Here is a 21,516-nt window from a genome sequence, read left to right on the forward strand (position 1 = left end):
GATGAATTTGTGTGTGTTTAAGGTTTTAGAGAATATTCTCATGGAATCTTACCCGTAAATGGTTGGATTCATCGTTTTTGCGAAGTTTCAGACTTATATTGTAGTCCGCTCTTGGCCAGGTTTCCATCTCAAAGCCAGTTTCTTTCTCGAAGTGGACAAATGTGTGGGTGTTTAAGGTTTCTTATAATATTCCGATGGAATCTTACCCGTAAATGGTTGGATTCATCGTTTTTGCGGACTCTCATACTTATAGTAGTCCGCTCCTGGCCAGGTTTCAATCTCGTAGCCAGTTTACTTCTCCAAGTTGACGAAATTGTGTGTGTTTAAGGTTTCTGAGAATATTTTGATGGAATTTACCCGTAAATCGTTGGATTCACTAACTCTCATACTTATAGTAGGCCTCTCCTACCCAGGTTTAGATCTCGGAACTAGTTTATTTCTCGAAGTTGACGAATTTTTGTGTGTTTAAGGTTTCAGAGAATATTCTCATGGAATCTTATCCGTAAATGGTTGGATTCATCTTATTTGCGAAGTTTCAGACTTATATAGTAGTCCTCTTCTGGCCAGGTTTCGATCTCAGAGCCAGTTTCTTTATCAAAGTTGACGAATTTGTGTGTGTTGAAAGTTTCTGAGAATATTCCCATGAAATCTTACCCGTAAATGGTTGGATTCGTCTTTTTTACGAACTCTCAGACTTATATAAGTGTCCGCTCCTGGCTAAGTTTCGATCTCGGAGCCAGTTTCTTTCTCGAAGTTTGACGAATTTGTGTGTGTTGAAGGTTTCGAGAATATTCCCATTGAATCTTACCGTAAATGGTTGAATTCATCTTTTTTACGAACTCTAGACTTATATAGTAGTCCGCTCCTGGCTAAGTTTCGATCTTGGAGCCAGTTTCTTTCTCGAAGTGACGAATTTGTGTGTGTTTAAGGTTTCTGAGATATTCCATGGAATCTTACCCGTAAATGGTTGGATTTATTTTTTGCGAACTCTCAGACTTATATAGTAGTCCGCTCCTGGCCAGGTTTCTATCTCAGAGCCAGTTTCTTCTCGAAGTTGACGAATTTGTGTGTTTTAAGGTTTCTGAAATATTTCCATGGAAGCTTACCCGTAAATGGTTGATTCATCTTTTTTGCCAACTCTCGGACTTATAGTAGTCCGTCCTTGCGTGGTTTCGATCTCGGAGCCAGTTTCTTTCTCGAATTGACGAATTGTGTGTGTTTAAGGTTCGAAGAATATTCCCATTGGAATCTTACCCGTAAATGGTTGGATTCATCTTTCTTTGCGAACTTTCATACTTATATAGTAGTCCCTCCTGGTCAGGTTTCGATCTATAGGAGCCAGTTTCTTTCTTGAAGTTGACAAATGTGTGTGTTTAAGGTTTCTTATAATATTTCGATGGAATCTTACCCGTAAATGGTGGATTCATCATTTTTGCGGACTCTCATACTTATAGTCCGTTCCTGGCCAGGTTTCGATCTCGGAGCCAGTTTACTTCTCCAAGTTGACGAAATTGTGTGTGTTTAAGGTTTCTGAGAAATTTCGATGGAATTTACCCCTAAATCGTTGGATTCACTAACTCTCATACTTATAGTAGGCCTCTCCTACCCAGGTTTAGATCTCGGAACTAGTTTATTTCTCGAAGTTGACGAATTTTTGTGTGTTTAAGGTTTCAGAGAATATTCTCATGGAATCTTCTCCGTAAATGGTTGGATTCATCGTTTTTTGCGAAGTTTCAGACTTATATAGTAGTCCTCTCCTGGCCAGGTTTCGATCTCAGAGCCATTTCTTTATCGAAGTTTGACAAATTTGTGTGTTTAAGGTTTCTCAGAATATTTCCATGGAAGTTTACCCGTAAATGATTGGGTTCATAGTTTTTGTGAACTTTCATACTTATATAGTAGTCCTCTCCTGGCCAGGTTTTCTATCTATATAGGAGCCAGTTTCTTTCTCGAAGTTGACAAATTTGTGTGTGTTTAAGGTTTCTGAGAATATCCATGGACTCTTACCCGTAAATCGTTGGATTCATCTTTTTTGCGAACTCTCAGACTTATATAATAGTCCTCCTGGCCAGGTTTCAATCTCAGAGCCAGTTTCTTTCTCGAAGTTGACGAATTGTGTGTGTTTTAAGGTTTCTGAGATATTTCCATGTAAGTTTACCCGTAAATAGTTGGATTCATAGTTTTTGTGAAGTTTCATACTTATATAGTAGTCCGCTCCTGGCCAGGTTTCGATCTTATTAGGAGCCAGTTTCTTTCTCGAAGTTGACAAATTTGTGTTGTGTTTGGTTTTTGAGAATTTCCGATGGAATCTACCTGTAAATGATTGGATTCATCGTTTTTGCGTACTCTCATATTATAGTAGTCCGCTCTGGCCAGTTTCGATCTCGGAGACGTTTATTTCTCGAAGTTGACGAAATTGTATGTGTATAAGGTTTCTGAAAATATTTTCGACGGAATCTTACCCGTAAGGTTGGATTCAATTACTCTCATACTTATAGTAGTCCGCTCCTACCGAGGTTTCGATCTCGAGACTAGTTTATTTCTCGAATTGACGAATTTGTGTGTGTTTAAGGTTTCAGAGAATATTCTCATGCAATATTTCCCGTAAATGGTTAGATTCATCGTTTTTGCGAAGTTTCAACTTATGTAGTAGTCCGCTCCTGGCCATGGTTTCGATCTTAGAGCCAATCTTCTGGAATTGACGAATTTGTGTGTGTTGAAGGTTTCTGAGAAATTCCCATTGAATCTTACCCGTAAATGGTTGGATTCATCTTTTTTACGACTCTCAGACTTATATAGTAGTCCGCTCCTTGGCTAAGTTTCGATCTCGGAGCCAGTTTCTTTCTCGAAGTTGACGAATTTGTGTGTGTTTAAGGATTCTGAGAATATTTCCATGGAATCTTACCGTAAATGGTTGGATTCATCTTTTTTGCGAACTCTCAGACTTATATAGTAGTCCGCTCCTGTCAAGGTTTCTATCTCAGAGCCAGTTTCTTTCTCGAAGTTGACGAATTTGTGTGTGTTTAAGGTTTCTGAAAATATTTCCATGGAAGCTTACCCGTAAATGGTTGGATTCATCTTTTTTGCCAACTCTCGTACTTATATAGTAGTCCGCTCCTGGCGAGGTTTCGATCTCGGAGCCAGTTTCTTTCTCGAATTGACGAATTTGTGTGTGTTTAAGGTTCGGAGAATATTCCCATGGAATCTTACCCGTAAATGGTTGGATTCATCTTTCTTTGCGAACTTTCATACTTATATAGTAGTCCGCTCCTGGCCAGGTTTCGATCTATAGGAGACAGATTCTTTCTTGAAGTTGACAAATGTGTGGGTGTTTAAGGTTTCTTATAATATTCCGATGGAATCTTACCCGTAAATGGTTGGATTCATCGTTTTTGCGGACTCTCATACTTATAGTAGTCCGCTCCTGGCCAGGTTTCGATCTCGGATCCAGTTTACTTCTCCAAGTTGACGAAATTGTGTGTGTTTAAGGTTTCTGAGAATATTTTGATGGAATTTACCCGTAAATCGTTGGATTCACTAACTATCATACTTATAGTAGGCCTCTCCTACCCAGGTTTAAAACTCGGAACTAGTTTATTTCTCGAAGTTGACGAATTTTTGTGTGTTTAAGGTTTCAGAGAATATTCTCATGGAATCTTATCCGTAAATGGTTGGATTCATCGTTTTTGCAAAGTTTCAGACTTATATAGTAGTCCTCTTCTGGCCAGATTTCGATCTCAGAGCCAGTTTCTTTATCAAAGTTGACGAATTTGTGTGTGTTGAAAGTTTCTGAGAATATTCCCATGAAATCTTACCCGTAAATGGTTGGATTCATCTTTTTTACGAACTCTCAGACTTATATAGTAGTCCGCTCCTGGCTAAGTTTCGATCTGGAGCCAGTTTATTTCTCGAAGTTGACGAATTTGTGTGTGTTTAAGGTTTTTGAGAATATTTCCATGGAATCTTACCCTTAAATGGTTGGATTCATCTTTTTTGCGAACTCTCAGACTTATATAGTAGTCCGCTCCTGGCCAGGTTTCTATCTCAGAGCCAGTTTCTTTCTCGAAGTTGACGAATTTGTGTGTGTTTAAGGTTTCTGAAAATATTTCCATGGAAGCTTACCCGTAAATGGTTGGATTCATCTTTTTTGCCTACTCTCGGACTTATATAGTAGTCCGCTCCTGGCGAGGTTTCGATCTCGGAGCCAGTTTCTTTCTCGAATTGACGAATTTGTGTGTGTTTAAGGTTCGAAGAATATTCCCATGGAATCTTACCCGTAAATGGTTGGATTCATCTTTCTTCGCGAACTTTCATACTTATATAGTAGTCCGCTCCTGGCCAGGTTTCGATCTATAGGAGACAGTTTCTTTCTTGAAGTTGATAAATGTGTGTGTGTTTAAGGTTTCTTATTATATTCTGATGGAATCTTACCCGTAAATGGTTGGATTCATCGTTTTTGCGGACTCTCATACTTATAGTAGTCCGCTCCTGGACAGGTTTCGATCTCGGAGCTAGTTTACTTCTCCAAGTTGACGAAATTGTGTGTGTTTAAGGTTTCTGAGAATATTTCGATGGAATTTACCCGTAAATCGTTAGATTCACTAACTCTCATACTTATAGTAGGCCTCTCCTACCCAGGTTTAGATCTCGGAACTAGTTTATTTCTCAAAGTTGACGAATTTTTGTGTGTTTAAGGTTTCAGAGAATATTCTCATGGAATCTTATCCGTAAATGGTTGGATTCATCGTTTTTGCAAAGTTTCAGACTTATATAGTAGTCCTCTTCTGGCCAGGTTTCGATCTCAGAGCCAGTTTCTTTATCAAAGTTGACGAATTTGTGTGTGTTGAAAGTTTCTGAGAATATTCCCATGAAATCTTACCCGTAAATGGTTGGATTCATCTTTTTTACGAACTCTCAGACTTATATAGTAGTCCGCTCCTGGCTAAGTTTTGATCTCGGAGCCAGTTTCTTTCTCGAAGTTGACGAATTTGTGTGTGTTTAAGGTTCGAAGAATATTCCCATGGAATCTTACCCGTAAATGGTTGGATTCATCTTTCTTTGCGAACTCTCAGACTTATATAGTAGTCCGCTCCTGGCCAGGTTTCTATCTCAGAGCCAGTTTCTTTCTCGAAGTTGACGAATTTGTGTGTGTTTAAGGTTTATGAAAATATTTCCATGGAAGCTTACCCGTAAATGGTTGGATTCATCTTTTTTGCCAACTCTCGGACTTATATAGTAGTCCGCTCCTGGCGAGGTTTCGATCTCGGAGCCAGTTTCTTTCTCGAATTGACGAATTTGTGTGTGTTTAAGGTTCGAAGAATATTCCCATGGAATCTTACCCGTAAATGGTTGGATTCATCTTTCTTTGCGAACTTTCATACTTATATAGTAGTCCGCTCCTGGCCAGGTTTCGATCTATAGGAGCCAGTTTCTTTCTTGAAGTTGATAAATGTGTGTGTGTTTAAGGTTTCTTATTATATTCTGATGGATTCTTACCCGTAAATGGTTGGATTCATCGTTTTTGCGGACTCTCATACTTATAGTAGTCCGCTTCTGGCCAGGTTTCGATCTCGGAGCCAGTTTACTTCTCCAAGTTGACGAAATTGTGTGTGTTTAAGGTTTCTGAGAATATTTCGATGGAATTTACCCGTAAATCGTTGGATTCACTAACTCTCATACTTATAGTAGGCCTCTCCTACCCAGGTTTAGATCTCGGAACTAGTTTATTTCTCAAAGTTGACGAATTTTTGTGTGTTTAAGGTTTCAGAGAATATTCTCATGGAATCTTATCAGTAAATGGTTCGATTCACAGTTTTTGCGAAGTTTCAGACTTATATAGTAGTCCTCTCCTGGAAAGGTTTCGATCTCAGAGCCAGTTTATTTATCGAAGTTGACGAATTTGTGTGTGTTGAAAGTTTCTGAGAATATTCCCATGAAATCTTACCCGTAAATGGTTGGATTCATCTTTTTTACGAACTCTCAGACTTATATAGTGGTCTGCTCTTGGCTAAGTTTCGATCTCGGAGCCAGTTTTTTTCTCGAAGTTGAATAATTTGTGTGTGTTTAAGGTTTCTGAGAATATTTCCATGGAATCTTACCCTTAAATGGTTGGATTCATCTTTTTTGCGAACTCTCAGACTTATATAGTAGTCCGCTCCTGGCCAGGTTTCAATCTCACAGCCAGTTTCTTTCTCGAAGTTGACGAATTTGTGTGTGTTTAAGGTTTCTCAGAATATTTCCATGGAAGTTTACCCGTAAATGGTTGGGTTCATAGTTTTTGTGAACTTTCATACTTATATAGTAGTCCGCTCCTGGCCAGGTTTCGATCTATATAAGATCCGGTTTCTTTCTCGAAGTTGAATAATTTGTGTGTGTTTAAGGTTTCTGAGAATATTTCCATGGAATCTTACCCTTAAATGGTTGGATTCATCTTTTCTGAGAACTCTCAGACTTATATAATAGTCCGCTCCTGGCCAGGTTTCAATCTCAGAGCCCGTTTCTTTCTCGAAGTTGACGAATTTGTGTGTGTTTAAGGTTTCTGAGAAAATTTCCATGGAAGTTTACCCGTAAATAGTTGGATTCATAGTTTTTGTGAACTTTCATACTTATATAGTAGTCCGCTCCTGGCCAGGTTTCGATCTATATAGGAGCCGGTTTCTTTCTCGAAGTTGACAAATTTGTGTGTGTTTAAGGTTTCTGAGAATATTCCGATGGAATCTTACCCGTAAATGGTTGGATTCATCGTTTTTGCGGACTCTCATACTTATAGTAGTCCGCTCCTGGCCAAGTTTTGATCTCGGAGCCAGTTTATTTCTCGAAGTTGACGAAATTGTGTGTGTATAACGTTTCTGAGAATATTTCTATGGAATCTTACCCGTAAATGATTGGATTTAATAAATCTCATACTTATATTAGTCCTCTCCTACCCAGGTTTCGATCTCGGAACTAGTTTATTTCTCGAAGTTGACGAATTTGTGTGTGTTTAAGGTTTCAGAGAATATTCTCAAGGTATCTTACCCGTAAATGGTTGGATTCATCGTTTTTGCAAAGTTTCATACTTATATAGTAGTCCGCTCCTGGCCAGGTTTCTATCTCAGAGCCAATTTCTTTCTCGAAGTTGACGAATTTGTGTGTGTTGAAGGTTTCTGAGAATATTCCCATTGAATCTTACCCGTAAATGATTGGATTCATCTTTTTTACGAACTCTCAGACTTATATAGTAGTCCGCTCCTGGCTAAGTTTCGATCTCGGAGCCAGTTTCTTTCTCGAAGTTGAAGAATTTGTGTGTGTTTAAGGTTTCTGAGAATATTTCCATGGAATCTTACCCGTAAATGGTTGGATTCATCTTTTTTGCGATCTCTCAGACTTATATAGTAGTCCGCTCCTGTCCAGGTTTCTATCTCAGAGCCAGTTTCTTTCTCGAAGTTGACGAATTTGTGTGTGTTTAAGGTTTCTGAGAATATTTCCATGGAATCTTACCCGTAAATGGTTGGATTTATCTTTTTTGCGAACTCTTATACTTATATAGTAGTCCGCTCCTGGCCAGGTTTCGATCTATATAGGAGCCGGTTTCTTTCTCGAAGTTGACAAATTTGTGTGTGTTTAAGGTTTCTCAGAATATTCCGATGGAATCTTACCCATAAATGGTTGGATTCATCGTTTTTGCGGACTCTCATACTTATAGTAGTCCGCTCCTGGCAAAGTTTCGATCTCGGAGCCAGTTTATTTCTCGAAGTTGACGAAATTGTGTGTGTATAACGTTTCTGAGAATATTTCGATGGAATCTTACCAGTAAATGGTTGGATTTAATAAATCTCATACTTATAGTAGTCCGCTCCTACCCAGGTTTCGATCTCGGAACTAGTTTATTTCTCGAAGTTGACGAATTTGTGTGTGTTTAAGGTTTCAGAGAATATTCTCAAGGTATCTTACCCGTAAATGGTTGGATTCATCGTTTTTGCAAAGTTTCATACTTATATAGTAGTCCGCTCCTGGCCAGGTTTCTATCTCAGAGCCAATTTCTTTCTCGAAGTTGATGAATTTGTGTGTGTTGAAGGTTTCTGAGAATATTCCCATTGAATCTTACCCGTAAATGATTGCATTCATCTTTTTTATGAACTCTCAGACTTATATAGTAGTCCGCTCCTGGCTAAGTTTCGATCTCGGAGCCAGTTTCTTTCTCGAAGTTGAAGAATTTGTGTGTGTTTAAGGTTTCTGAGAATATTTCCATGGAATCTTACCCGTAAATGGTTGGATTCATCTTTTTTGCGATCTCTCAGACTTATATAGTAGTCTGCTCCTGGCCAGGTTTCTATCTCAGAGCCAGTTTCTTTCTCGAAGTTGACGAATTTGTGTGTGTTTAAGGTTTATGAAAATATTTCCATGGAAGTTTACCCGTAAATGGTTGGATTCATCGTTTTTGTGAATTTTCAGACTTCTTGGTTCATAGTTTGTAAGTCGTTATACCGAACTTGAAGTTTGAATCGACACTGAGCTTCATATTCATCAATTTCGATGATGTATCATGCTATGTTTGAATTTTAGAACCCTCTTAGAGCTTCAAGTTTCATATGTTATATGCAATAATACCAAGTTTGAAGTTCGAATCGACATTGAGCTTCATATTTATCGATTTTGATGATGTATCATGCTAAGTTTGAAGTCAGAACCCTCTCAGAGCTTCTTGGTTCATAGTTTGTATGTCGTTATACCACATTTGAAGTTCGAATCGACACTAAGCTTCATATTCATCAATTTTTATGATGTATCATGCTAAGTTTGAAGTCAGGACCATCTCAGAGCTTCGTGGTTCATAGATTATATGCCATTATACCAAGTTTGAAGTTCGAATCGACATTGAGCTTCATATTTATCGATTTTGATGATACATCCTGTTAAGTTTTAAGTCAGAACCCTCTCAAATCTTCTTGGTTCATAGTTTGTATGTCGTTATACCACATTTGAAGTTTGAATCGACACTAAGCTTCATATTCATCAGTTTCGATGATGTATCATGCTGAGTTTGAAATCAGAACCCTCCCAGAGCTTCTTTGTTCATATTTTGTATACCTTTGTACCATATTTGAAGTTCAAATCAACACTTGAGTTTCATATTTGTCGATTTCGATGATGTATCCTGCTAAGTTTAAAGTTATTTCATGACCTGTATGACTAGTCGAAATTACTTCATGACCTATGTAACTAGTTGAAATTCAAACCAGAAGCACAAAGAGAAAGCACAAAAGCACAAAGAAACACACCAATTATCGATTCATTTTTCATTTTCCCGATTCATTCTTATGTATTTTTTGGATTTTTTTATATCAGAATGTCGATAACAATGTCCTAAATTTATTAATTTTTTTTTGTTGGATTTCTTTTCGTGTCGAAAGTTCATAATTAAACCTAATACATGAGTTCGTATTAGCACAAAAAGAAACACAAATGCTTCTTGATCCGTATGAGCATCCAAAATACAATCTCAACCATCAAGATCTTTTCCTAATCCGCATAAGTGGATCAAGCGAAACGTGATCCGTCCATCATTTTCATTCGGATTCACTTTTTTTTTTCTCTCGAAGCATTTGTTTATTCACCAAACCCTCTCCTCCCCTCTCCTCTCCCCTCCTCCACAGTTACCGGCGGTGTAATATTGTTGCCGACAGAAAAAAAAAAAAAGATCGAGATAGAAAACAAGAGATCGAGGGAGAAAAAGATAGAGAGAGTTTGATTCGAACCACTGATGGTGGTTGATTAGGGTTTTGGTTTAAATCTGGATCTATGTTGCAGCCAAGAAGAAAAAGGGAATTTTGCTATTTTAGATGGCAGAATACAACTGAATCGAAGATAGGGTGTTTACGAATTGGAAGAATAAGAAATTAATTGAAGAAGGTAATGAACCTTCTGCTGTTGAATATAAGATGGGTATTTGTTAATCGAGGTTGGAGGATGAATTGACGCTGATGAATAGAGGGCCAGGGAAGAAGAAGATGCAGAAATTGCTCTCTCTTGAGGTCGAAAAAATGTGTTGGTGTTCTTGAGGATAAAAGGGTCTGATTCGAAATGGGTTTTTGGGTTGAAGAGTGAGTCTGAAGAGTGAGTCCATTCTCTAATTCATAATTATTATTTTTATACATATATCTGATATACACTGAAACTGTGTTTTAAATCTGGAAGATTGTCTTGTTTGTGATCCGATACAGTTTACTAGTTTAAGAAATGAAGGAATGTAGAAATATGTAAGATTTTTGGGTTGTTTAAAAGAGTCTGAGTACTGATAGTGAATTTATATGCTCACCCAGTTTATACTTTATCCTCGTTTCTAGATGCTAGATTCTAGTAGTAGGACTCGAAACAATTAGTAACGTAATTTATACTTTATCCTCGTTTTGGAAATTACTTTTTTTAAAACTATGGATGCATGCGTAGAAACTTACATGAGGAGAGTTTGATGGATCAGAAAACATGAGGAACTTGTTGCGGAAATGAAGGAATTATTTCTGATGAGGTGGAGCAGAGTGATGCACCAGCATCTGAAGCAATTAATGACTGGTATGAGTCCAAAACTAATGAGGAGAAGGAAGCCGAGACCAAGAAAGCTGAGGAAGAGGCCAAGAAAACCGAGGAGGAAGCTTCCAAGAAAGCCGAAGAGGAGGCCAACCAAGCCGAGGAAGAGGCCAAGAGAGCTGAGGAGGAAAAGGTACCTGGTTGATCACATTTTCCTGTGTATATTTTACTACTCGCATGTTTTTTGATTTTTATGTTCACTCTTCTCACTCTGCAAAGCAGTGAAATTTACAAGATACTAGAGACATTGTTTGTCTGAGGAAATAAGCATTGATTCTAAATTATGTAGCTGTTTTGATTTCCTGTTTGTAGTATCACTGGTAGTTAATTCAGGATTCTTTGCAGATATATTGTGGCTCAAATTAGGATTATTCTTCTTTGCATGTAATTGTATATATTACTTAGAATAGTTAGCCAAATAGGATATACCATTAGTTCTATATTTTGTTGCCTGTTATAGGTTGTACAATGATCTTATTTATAGAGAATGAAATGAATAGAGAAGGCATTCAGCCATTTAGCATTTAGATTGTCATGGCATCAGAGCCAACAATCAGTTTCTGATTTTTTTTCTCTTTGGGCTGTCTTTTCGTCTCGTCTTGGTTTTAGGTTGATTTTCAACAATTTTGGTTTTATTTTTTAGAGATGTCTATGGAACATTTTTCTGGCAAATCCTCGGAGACATTTGCAATCAGGCTTACAGGTAAGAACTATGTTGCCTGGGAGTTTCAGTTCAGAATGTTCTTGAAAGGGAAGACACTTTGGAATCATATCGACGGCAGTTCTTCAAAGCCTACAGACGTTGAGGAACTTGCGCAATGGGAAACCAAAGATGCTCGCATCATTTCTTGGATTTTAGCAACTATTGAGCCACGTATGGTCAATAATCTGCGTTCTTTTCATACAGCAAAACAAATGTGGGATTACCTGAGACGTATTTATCACCAAGAAAATACTGCGCGGCGCTTTCAACTTGAACTTGAAATCAGTCAATTCAGTCAAGGTAATCTTTCCATTGAGCAATATTATTCTGATTTTATTAACCTCTGGAGCGAGTATTCTGGTATTATTTATTCTAAGGTCTCTCAAGAGATGTTGGAAGGTCTTCAGGCAGTGCATGAGGAAACCCAGCGGGATCAATTCTTGATGAAATTGAGACCAGAGTTTGAGACTGCGCGAGCCGGATTGTTGAACAGAAATCCGGTTCCCTCATTAGATATATGTGTTGGTGAATTATTGCGTGAGGAACAAAGGATGGCTACACAAGCTGCTATAAGTGGGCAGAAAGAAACGGCTGATTTGGTCAATCTGGCCTATGCTGCTCAAGGGAGGAATCATGGGAAAGGGCAATCACAATGCTATAGTTGCAAAGAATTTGGGCATATTGCACGCAATTGCAATAAGAAATTCTGCAACTATTGCAAACAACAAGGCCACATTATCAAAGAGTGTCCTACACGTCCAGAAAATAGAAAAGCCCAAGCATTTCAAGCTGTTGCTTCATCCTCTACTGTTAGTCAGTCAACAATTACTCCAGAAATGATACAACAAATGATTCTTTCAGCTTTCTCTGCGCTTGGACTTCAAGGTAATAGTAAGTCAATTACCTTTCCTTGGATTGTTGATTCTGGAGCGTCCAATCATATGACTGGCTCATCTGATTTATTACACAATGTACGGGAATATACTGGTACACAAAATATTGAAATTGCTAATGGCAGTAAACTTCCAATTACAGCTGTTGGAGATATTACACCCTCTTTTCGTCATGTATTTATTTCCCCTGGATTATCTACTAGCCTTATTTCAGTTGGTCAAATGGTGGATAATAACTGTGATGTGCACTTTTCTCGTAATGGTTGTGTTGTACAGGATCAGGTGTCGGGGAAGGTGATCGCGAAGGGGCCTAAAGTGGGCAGAATTTTTCCGCTGCAATTTTCGGTTCCTAGAACTTTGTCTTTAGCTTCTATTTTAGTTGAGAATAAGGCTTCCATTTGGCATAAACACTTAGGTCATCCGAATAATGAGATTTTATCAACATTAATGAATCGTGGTTTTCTTGGTAACAAAGATAAAAGTTTCAATTTTGATTGTTCTACCTGTAAGTTGGGGAAGAGTAAAGTTTTACCTTTTCCTACATCTGGTAGTCATGCTACTACATGTTTTGAGATTATACATTCTGATGTTTGGGGTATTAATCCTGTTATCTCACATGCTCAATATAAATATTTTGTTACGTTTATTGATGACTACAGCCGTTTTACATGGATTTATTTCCTGCGCACCAAGGCTGAAGTATTCACTGTGTTTCAAGCTTTTCTAGCCTATATTGAAACACAGTTCTCTACATGTATTAAAATTTTGCGATCTGATAATTTTGCTGAATACATGTCACATGAATTTCAGGGATTCTTGCAACAAAAAGGTATTATATCTCAGAGATCTTGTCCTAATACACCTCAACAAAACGGGGTGGCTGAACGTAAGAACCGTCACTTGTTGGATATGGTTCGAACATTGCTTTTGGAGTCCTCTGTTCCAGCAAAGTTTTGGGTGGAAGATTTATCTACGGCTGTATATTTGATCAATCGCTTACCCTCTCAACAATTGAGGTTTGACTCTCCTTATTATCGCCTCTTCAGCACATATCCTCAGTACGACAGGTTGCACACTTTTGAGTGTGTTTGTTTCATTCATCTGCCTTCTCATGAGCGTCACAAACTTATGGCTCAATCAGTAAAATGTGTTTTTATGGGGTATAGTACTACTCAGAAAGGATATCTGTGCTATGATAGTGTTGCTAATCGCATGCGTATTTCTAGAAATGTGATTTTCTTTGAAAATGAGTATTTTTTTCAGCAGCATGTCTCTCATCTTGATAATGTTTGTATTCCTACTTTTGAGCATATCGATGATCCGTCACCACTCATTGAGCGTTTTAAACGCAATCATGTTTATCAGCGAAGACGGCCCCTTTCTTCACAAATCCTTCCCGACCCTGATCCGGTGATTGCTCCAGTGGTTCTCCGCAGGTCACATCGTACCACTCATCCCCCCACTCGGTATGGTTTCTCTGCCACTTTAGCTAACACTGAAATTCCCACATGTGATTCTAAAGCAGCTAAACTTGCATGTTGGACGAAAGCCAGGCAAGAAGAGCTTCTTGCTCTTCAGGAGAATCATACTTGGGATATTGTCCCATGTCCTGCGGGTGTAAAACACATTGGATGTAAATGGGTATATTCCATTAAGCTACGCTCTGATGGGTCTCTTGACAGATATAAAGCAAGGTTGGTGGCACTTGGTAATCGGCAACAGCATGGAGTTGACTACGAAGAAACATTTGCACCTGTCGCAAAAATGACTACTGTAAGACTTATTCTTGCTATTGCAGCCTCTCAAGGTTGGCCATTGAGTCAAATGGACGTTAAGAATGCTTTCTTACATGGGGATCTTAAGGAAGAAATCTATATGACTCCACCACCTGGATTCTTCTCCACTCCATCGACAGATGTTTGTAAGCTCAAACGATCACTTTATGGCTTGAAACAGGCACCACGAGCCTGGTTTGACAAGTTTCGCACTACACTTATCAACTTCTCCTTTGTCCAGAGTCAGTATGATTCTTCTCTGTTCCTTTGCAAAACTTTAAATGGCATTGTTTTACTCTTGATTTATGTTGATGATATCGTTATTACGGGTACAGACTCTACTTTGATTTCCAAACTTAAAGAGCATCTTTGTCAGTCCTTTCATATGAAGGATTTAGGTCCTTTGCAATATTTTTTGGGTCTTGAAGTTCAGTCGACAGACACTGGTCTTTTTTTACACCAACATAAATATACTCGAGATCTTATTTCTTTGGCTGGACTACAAGATGGTCGCTCAGTTGACACTCCTTTAGAGGTAAATGTCAAATATCGTCGGGATGATGGTGATTTTCTTTCTGATCCTTCTTTGTATCTTAGATTGGTGGGAAGCCTCAATTATTTGACGATTACAAGGCCAGATATTTCATTTGCTGTTCAACAAGTTAGTCAATTTATGCAAGCACCTACACACATCCATCTAGCTGCTGTTCGTCGCATTATTCGCTATTTGCAAGGCACTTCTGATAAAGGTCTCTTCTTTCCTGTGGGTACTTACATTCGTTTAGATGCATATAGTGATGCAGACTGGGCTGGTTGTTCAGATACTCGATGTTCTATTACCGGCTGGTGTATGTTTCTTGGTGACTCTCTTGTATCATGGAAGAGCAAAAAGCAGCAACGAATATCTAAATCTTCAACTGAGTCTGAGTATCGTGCTATGTCCTCTGCATGCTCAGAAATTATTTGGCTTCGTGGTCTCTTGGGTGAACTTGGCTTCTCTCAAGCCGAGCCTACTCAACTTCATGCAGATAATACCAGTGCCATCCAAATTGTCGCAAATACAGTATTTCATGAACGTACAAAACACATTGAAGTGGATTGTCATTCTATTCGTGATGCATATGATAGTCGTGTTATTTCACTTCCTCATATCAATACTTCTCTTCAAACAGCTGATGTTTTCACGAAGGCTCTTTCAAGAAAACGTCATCAGTTCTTGGTTGACAAATTGATGCTTCACAATCATCCAGCATCAATTTGAGGGGGGATATCACTGGTAGTTAATTCAGGATTCTTTGCAGATATATTGTGGCTCAAATTTGGATTATTCTTCTTTGCATGTAATTGTATATATTACTTAGAATAGTTAGCCAAATAGGATATACCATTAGTTCTATATTTTGTTGCCTGTTATAGGCTGTACAATGATCTTATTTACAGAGAATGAAATGAATAGAGAAGGCATTCAGCCATTTAGCATTTAGATTGTCATGTAGAAGATGACACTACAGGAGTATGAAAAGGTACTTGAAGAGAAGAGAAAAGTTTTAGTTGCAATGAAGGATTAAGAGAGGAAAGTTGAGTTGTACAAGTCGTTTGAGTCTATGAAGCTGCTTAAGAAAGGAAAAGAAGAAATTTTCGTCAAACTGGTAAGATTATCTTCGATGAGCTATATGATATGCGTGGCTATAACTTTACTTATTTAGTGGTTCATTTTGGTTTCTGATATGCATAATTGGCTCTATTAGGCCTCTGACAAGAATTCAGGAAAACGAAGAGAAGATGGTGATTGCAAGGAGAAAGTCAAAAAGGTACTCCCTGTTGTTTTTGTTATAATACCCTTTATGTTTTCTTATCCAGCAATTATATTGACACTACATAAACCCAGTTTTTCATATCCAGCAACTGTAATGACACCAACATGACTACCCTAATATGTCTTTACTCGTACTCTTTACTCATCTGTTCTCTTAGATAGTTATCCGTCATGTTGGTAACTTATATGACCATGACTTCTCTTTTTCTTGACAGTCTGTTAGCATCATTGAGTTCCTGAAACCAGCTGAGGGTGAAAGGAGAAACTATAGGTATGGAGGTGGTCGACGCGACAGTGGTGGAGGTGGTCGACGTGACAGGGGTGAAGGTGATCGTGGTGCCACCAGAGGCCCATAAACCTGTATTAGGCACATGATAAACGTAAATTTGCAATGAATTGTTGATTTTTTTTTCCGCGTTTCACTAAGTTCAGTACGATGAAAGGCTGTTTCCTGTGTTACTAGCCATGCTCCGAATTTGGATCATTTTATGTACAACATGTGCTTATTAAACATCAGTGCTATCTTTTGACATTGTACATAGGTACAAGGATTATTCCACAAAAATAATTAGGCACTCGCTTGTTAACCGTCTCTTCTCGCATTTTATTATATGTCGAGTTACTATATCCCTTTTGACTATATATACTTATACATTTTGGTTTGCATTTGCAGGGGTTTAGGATCTTTGGAAGGCCGACTTCCGAGTTCAAATATGTTAGTGATGCTGTTATGTTTTATTACATGGCCCAAGGATCGAATACTGTGATCATAGACATCTTAATCTTCAAGTATCATAGTGATGCTGCCATTTTTTGGATGTGTGTATTTAACACTGGAAGGTTAACTTTGAATGAATGTAAATGTGTTACACTGGCAGCTTAGCAATTCGGTTTCAGCTATAAAAATATTTTTCAAAAAAGTTTTATGCACACAACTTCAAATAAGAGTTATGTTCCGTATTTCAACTACACAAACCAGTGGTTGTGAAAGAATGTCTTTACGAGATAACTAGGTGTTGTCCAACATAGTTCTACAACTCTAACAAGTGTCGTGCAAATCTTATTCATAATAGTAATATGAGTTGTTACATATTTCTACAATACACATCCTAGGTTGTCTAAGATAGTCCTTCAACTTATACAAGTGTTGTGTTACATATTTCTACGATACGCATCCTTTGTTGTGTAAAATAATCCTACAACACAAGTAAGAGTTGTGTTGGGCTTTCAAAAAAAATCGAAAGAAAATTACAACTTTGGCAAAATATTGTCGAACCATGAATTACATCACCCTTTACAACTCTTAGTCAAGTATTGTAGAAAAGCTTGGACTTTCTACAATACCCCCACTCCACAATGCATAAAATGGAGTTGTCGTAGGTGTACTACAACGCTAATACAATGTCGTCAATGATGATTTTTACCGTAGTGAATTTAGTGCCTTAACTGCCTTACCATCGATCCTAAAAACCCTAAGAATTCACAACTCAAATATTATGTTGGAAACAATATAAAAATCAAACCTCAAACAGCTGAGTCGCGGACTAGGTCGCTCTCATTAAGGTGTTTCGCGACTCTTCCTCTTGATTGTGCTTAATATTCAATTCTGTCGAAAACCCTATGGGATAAAACAACTGATAACTCTCTTGTTCGATTTCTCTGCACTATGAGAAATCGAACTAACAACTACTCTCTCAAAATAACACTTGCTCATAATCACAAGACTGATGAAAAGTACACATTCTCATCTCTTCTAGAAACCAGTTTTATAACCAAAGAAAATCAACAGAACTAATGAAAAATCCGTTTCAATTAAATTCCCAATCAAGTTTCTCTGTAACAGAAAGAAAGCGGCCATAATATAATTTCAATTATAATTGTAATTAATACCTTAATACGTTTTGAAAAGCCGAGTTAAAAACAACAAAAAATAGATTTCTGGATCAGCATTATAGTATATAGTATATACCCTAGTGAAATTGTATGGGATGGGACTTGAACCCATGCCCATAGTATGGGAGTCCAAAATAATACTACCACAATATATCTCTCTAATTTGGCGTTATATTACAAAAAAATGTTTTTAAATATATACCCCAACACATTTGACTATATATATGACCCATACTCGGCCTACCTGATTCAAAAATTAGTAATTTCAATTTTGCAGCAACTTCATGAATTGGAGTAAGCACAAAGTCGAAGCGAATCTTGTTTTTTATTGACCATATAAGCCAAATACAATTTATTATAGCCTCCCAAATTAAATTTTTGATCTGCAAGCTTCTATTGTAGTTGCGAATAATAACAAACATACCACGAATCGAAGTGGCGTTCAAGGAGACATCAAAAATGCTACCAATCCAGTTCCAAAGAGCAGACGCGAAAGTGCACTCAGAGAAAAGGTTTGTTGCGTTTCAAAACAACATGGTATAGCAAGTTCGTATTATTAAATAAAACAAGAAATATTTTGTAAAAGGAGAAGGAGACAGAAAATAGGGGGAACAAGAAGGGAAAAATTCTCATTATTATGTCTGTAGAATACAATGTTGAAGCCTCTATTTATGTAGATAGAAGACTTGGTGTCCAATATATGTAAACCCTAAACTTAGACACGGAGGGCATCTAAGTAACTAAACTTGGTTTATAACACTCCCCCTGATGATCATTGTGGCTAAGTCATTACAAATATACCAGGAAAACTCAAAAGAGAAAAACCTGAAATTGCATAAGCATGTAAAGACTCAAAACAGTGTTGGACACGCAAATGTTGCCTCATTAAACCTTGACAAGGAAAACCCAGTGGGACAAAACCTTGACGAAAGAAAAAGAGTACAACAAGATAAAGTCCAGTGAATGCACCTTAATTTGATGATGGCGCTCCCCCTGATAAATACTTCTGTCAAATCTTGGCATGCAAATCTTTGAGTTGAGACTTTCCAATTAAGAAGAACGAATTTCTTGAATGCAGAAGAGGACTGTGCTTTCACTAAAATGTCGGATAGTTGATGAAGTCTTCATTTATGTTGCACAAGCAGTAATTCCTTAGATAATACTTTTGGGAGTCTACATTCTTCTTCAACGCATTGAAAACTTGTGTCATGGATTGCTAGCTTCCCGAGATGATTTGCAGAAGTTGTTGATGTAGTTTCTTCAACATAGAGCCAAGATGTAGATAAATTATCATAAGTGAACAAAACTGAACTTGTGGTCATACCTTATGTGGATCGGATGACATCCAAATTACTAAGGGCTTGTTATGTTGATTTAGCCTAACAAAATGACCTAGTTAATGGTGGAAATCCACCAAATAACATAAATTATACAACTCCCCCTTGGATGACCACCATGTTGAATAAATTCCCTCCCTAAAATCTTTCCAGTAAAACCCAATGAGAAAAAATTTGGACGAAGGAAAAAGAACACAAATATCAACATTTTGAAAGAAAATTAAACGTCAACAAGATGTTGCCTCGTTAAAACCTTATCAGGAAAATCACATGGGATAAAACCTGAAACAAAGGAAAAAGAGTACAACTTTTGACGTAAATATGGATGCTAACCCAACTATATGGGTTTTACAAAAGATAAGCATCAAAATAATAACTCTAGTCTATCTCAAAGAAGAGTTTAAGCTAGCATAATTCTAACTGTAGATTTAAGAAAGAAAAATAATAAATAAATAGAATTTATACTACTAAAGCGTAGATTTTTGTGTTTTTAAGAACTTCTCAAGAGACCTATAAAGTTGATCTCATCAATCAACTAATCCGGATTTTTGGTTTTGTACAAATTTTTTAAAAATACATTAAGGATTACTAACCCTGACATAATCAAGTCAGGTGGCTGCCTGAATATAACTTGAATATTCCAAGGCTCACAAATTTAAATATGTTCCCCGAACACATACGAGTCTTCCAAGGACTACCACGCCAAATGTGTCATATTAAGAAGAACTTTTATTGAGCAAAAAGAAAAACCCTCAAATCGTTTATACAACGAACTTATTTCTCCTATAACGCATTATGACTAAACCAACCTGTAAGTAATAGGCTTGAAAATTTTAAGTTGTGAAGTCTTGGATCCAAAATTACGTTAATCGAGAAATTATAAGAGTCCAATCTAATATGGATTGTACGCCAACCAATCACATATATCGATATATCTCTGCAGAGGGGTTCACAACCACCATCATTTATTTCAGTAGCTACTATAAATGAATATCCGACAATAATATTAGCTTAGTACGATCCCACTGAATTTCAAGTGTACATGTATCTTGAAAAATTCAATCTGTTACTGGTACCAGTGCCCTTCACGGACAAATAAAAAGATAATTGGCTTGAAGAATGTGGATGGTGTTTTGATGTACTCTATTGGAGCATTATCTGTAACATGTACTATAAAGCTACACACTTGCTTGATGTGACTGGATTATCCTCTACAAGAGGAAAAAGATTAATAAAGCAAAATGAAAAACTCCCTCCGTCCCACTATTAGATGACCTAGTTGAAGTTTGCACAATTCTTAAGGGCAACCAATGGAAAGGAGTATTCTTAGGTATTTTTTACAAATATACCCTTATGGATAATAACTTGTCAAATTTACAAATGATTTATCTCACAAACTATAACATGGATTTTCGTAAACTTTGTATCATTGGAAGGCATTTTAAAACACCTACTTAGCGAATATAAACATGGATACCAAATTAAACATATTTTTATACAAACGATAATCAATCAAAAGGAAAGTTTAAGAAATATCCCTTTATTTAATGAAATAGGTCAACTAATATTGGGACAAAATTTTGAACCAAGTAGGTCATCTAATAGTGGGACGAAGGGAGTATTTTTGCGCCTATTTGAGATGGCAACCTTTTTCAATTTGATTATGATGGGCGAGAAATATAACTTTTAAAGTTAATGAACACTGACTCCAAGTGGTGTATAGTCTCCCCCTGATTATGACGGAAATATTTTTATCACATAGACAAAAGAAAACTTCATAAAATATTATTCGATTAATTCGAGATATATACTCATAAGAATTTCTGGATTTCAACAACACCAGTTGGACTGTAAAAATGACTTCAAAGGCCATGAAAAAAATTGTCCTCAAAATAAAAATAAAATTGTAGTCTACTTGACATACAAATTTAACATCAACCATGGATTTTATTAGTTACAACCAAAGATATATAAAATATGCAAATAAATCAAGTTTCCGGAAAAAAAATTGTGGACACTTTCTTTATCAAAAGAAAATCAAATTAAGATCAATATAGTCACCATGACTAGTAATATTGGCTAATAAGCCGGGTGCGCACCCATTGGCCTTTAGTGTCCTAGAATATTCCATCTATAAATGGAATAAACCCAAATTTTGGAGATTATTACCGAGGAAAAATAAAATAAAAATTGCTTGATATCTCTCAAGAATGCAGCAATTCCTTGTTTCGTCGGTGTTTGCAATTCAGAATACCATAATAACGATATTTTGTCCCTTTAGGATCCATAGGGAAAAATAAAATCTAGTTGGTTTATATGTGGAAAAACATCCACTCAGTGGTTGATTAATGATGGTTTCTTATAAAGAATAATAGAAACCAATCAATGTTCCTTGCAAGAAATGGAACCATACCGGACTAAAAATAGTTTAGACTGCAAATTTATTCACATCTCATCTCCTAGAATTGAAAGAAGAGAGGAAATCAACAATAATTGGTTTATACGATATATAAAAATCGTTTAAATGACAACA

The 21,516-nt window shown here is 37.1% G+C and overlaps 1 protein-coding gene across 1 annotated transcript; it reads left to right on the forward strand.

Moving 5' to 3' along the window:
• The first annotated feature begins 11,240 nt into the window (after positions 1–11,240).
• Positions 11,241–12,499, forward strand: LOC113353320. The gene is made up of 3 exons (XM_026596964.1): positions 11,241–11,569; positions 11,677–12,154; positions 12,439–12,499. Exons 2-3 carry the CDS (start codon positions 11,713–11,715, stop codon positions 12,474–12,476), a joined length of 480 nt encoding a protein of 159 aa, XP_026452749.1. The 5' UTR covers positions 11,241–11,569; positions 11,677–11,712; the 3' UTR covers positions 12,477–12,499.
• Positions 12,500–21,516: the final 9,017 nt, after the last annotated feature.

This window comes from Papaver somniferum, chromosome 2 (assembly GCF_003573695.1).
Source record: "Papaver somniferum cultivar HN1 chromosome 2, ASM357369v1, whole genome shotgun sequence".
Taxonomy (NCBI): Eukaryota; Viridiplantae; Streptophyta; class Magnoliopsida; order Ranunculales; family Papaveraceae; genus Papaver; species Papaver somniferum.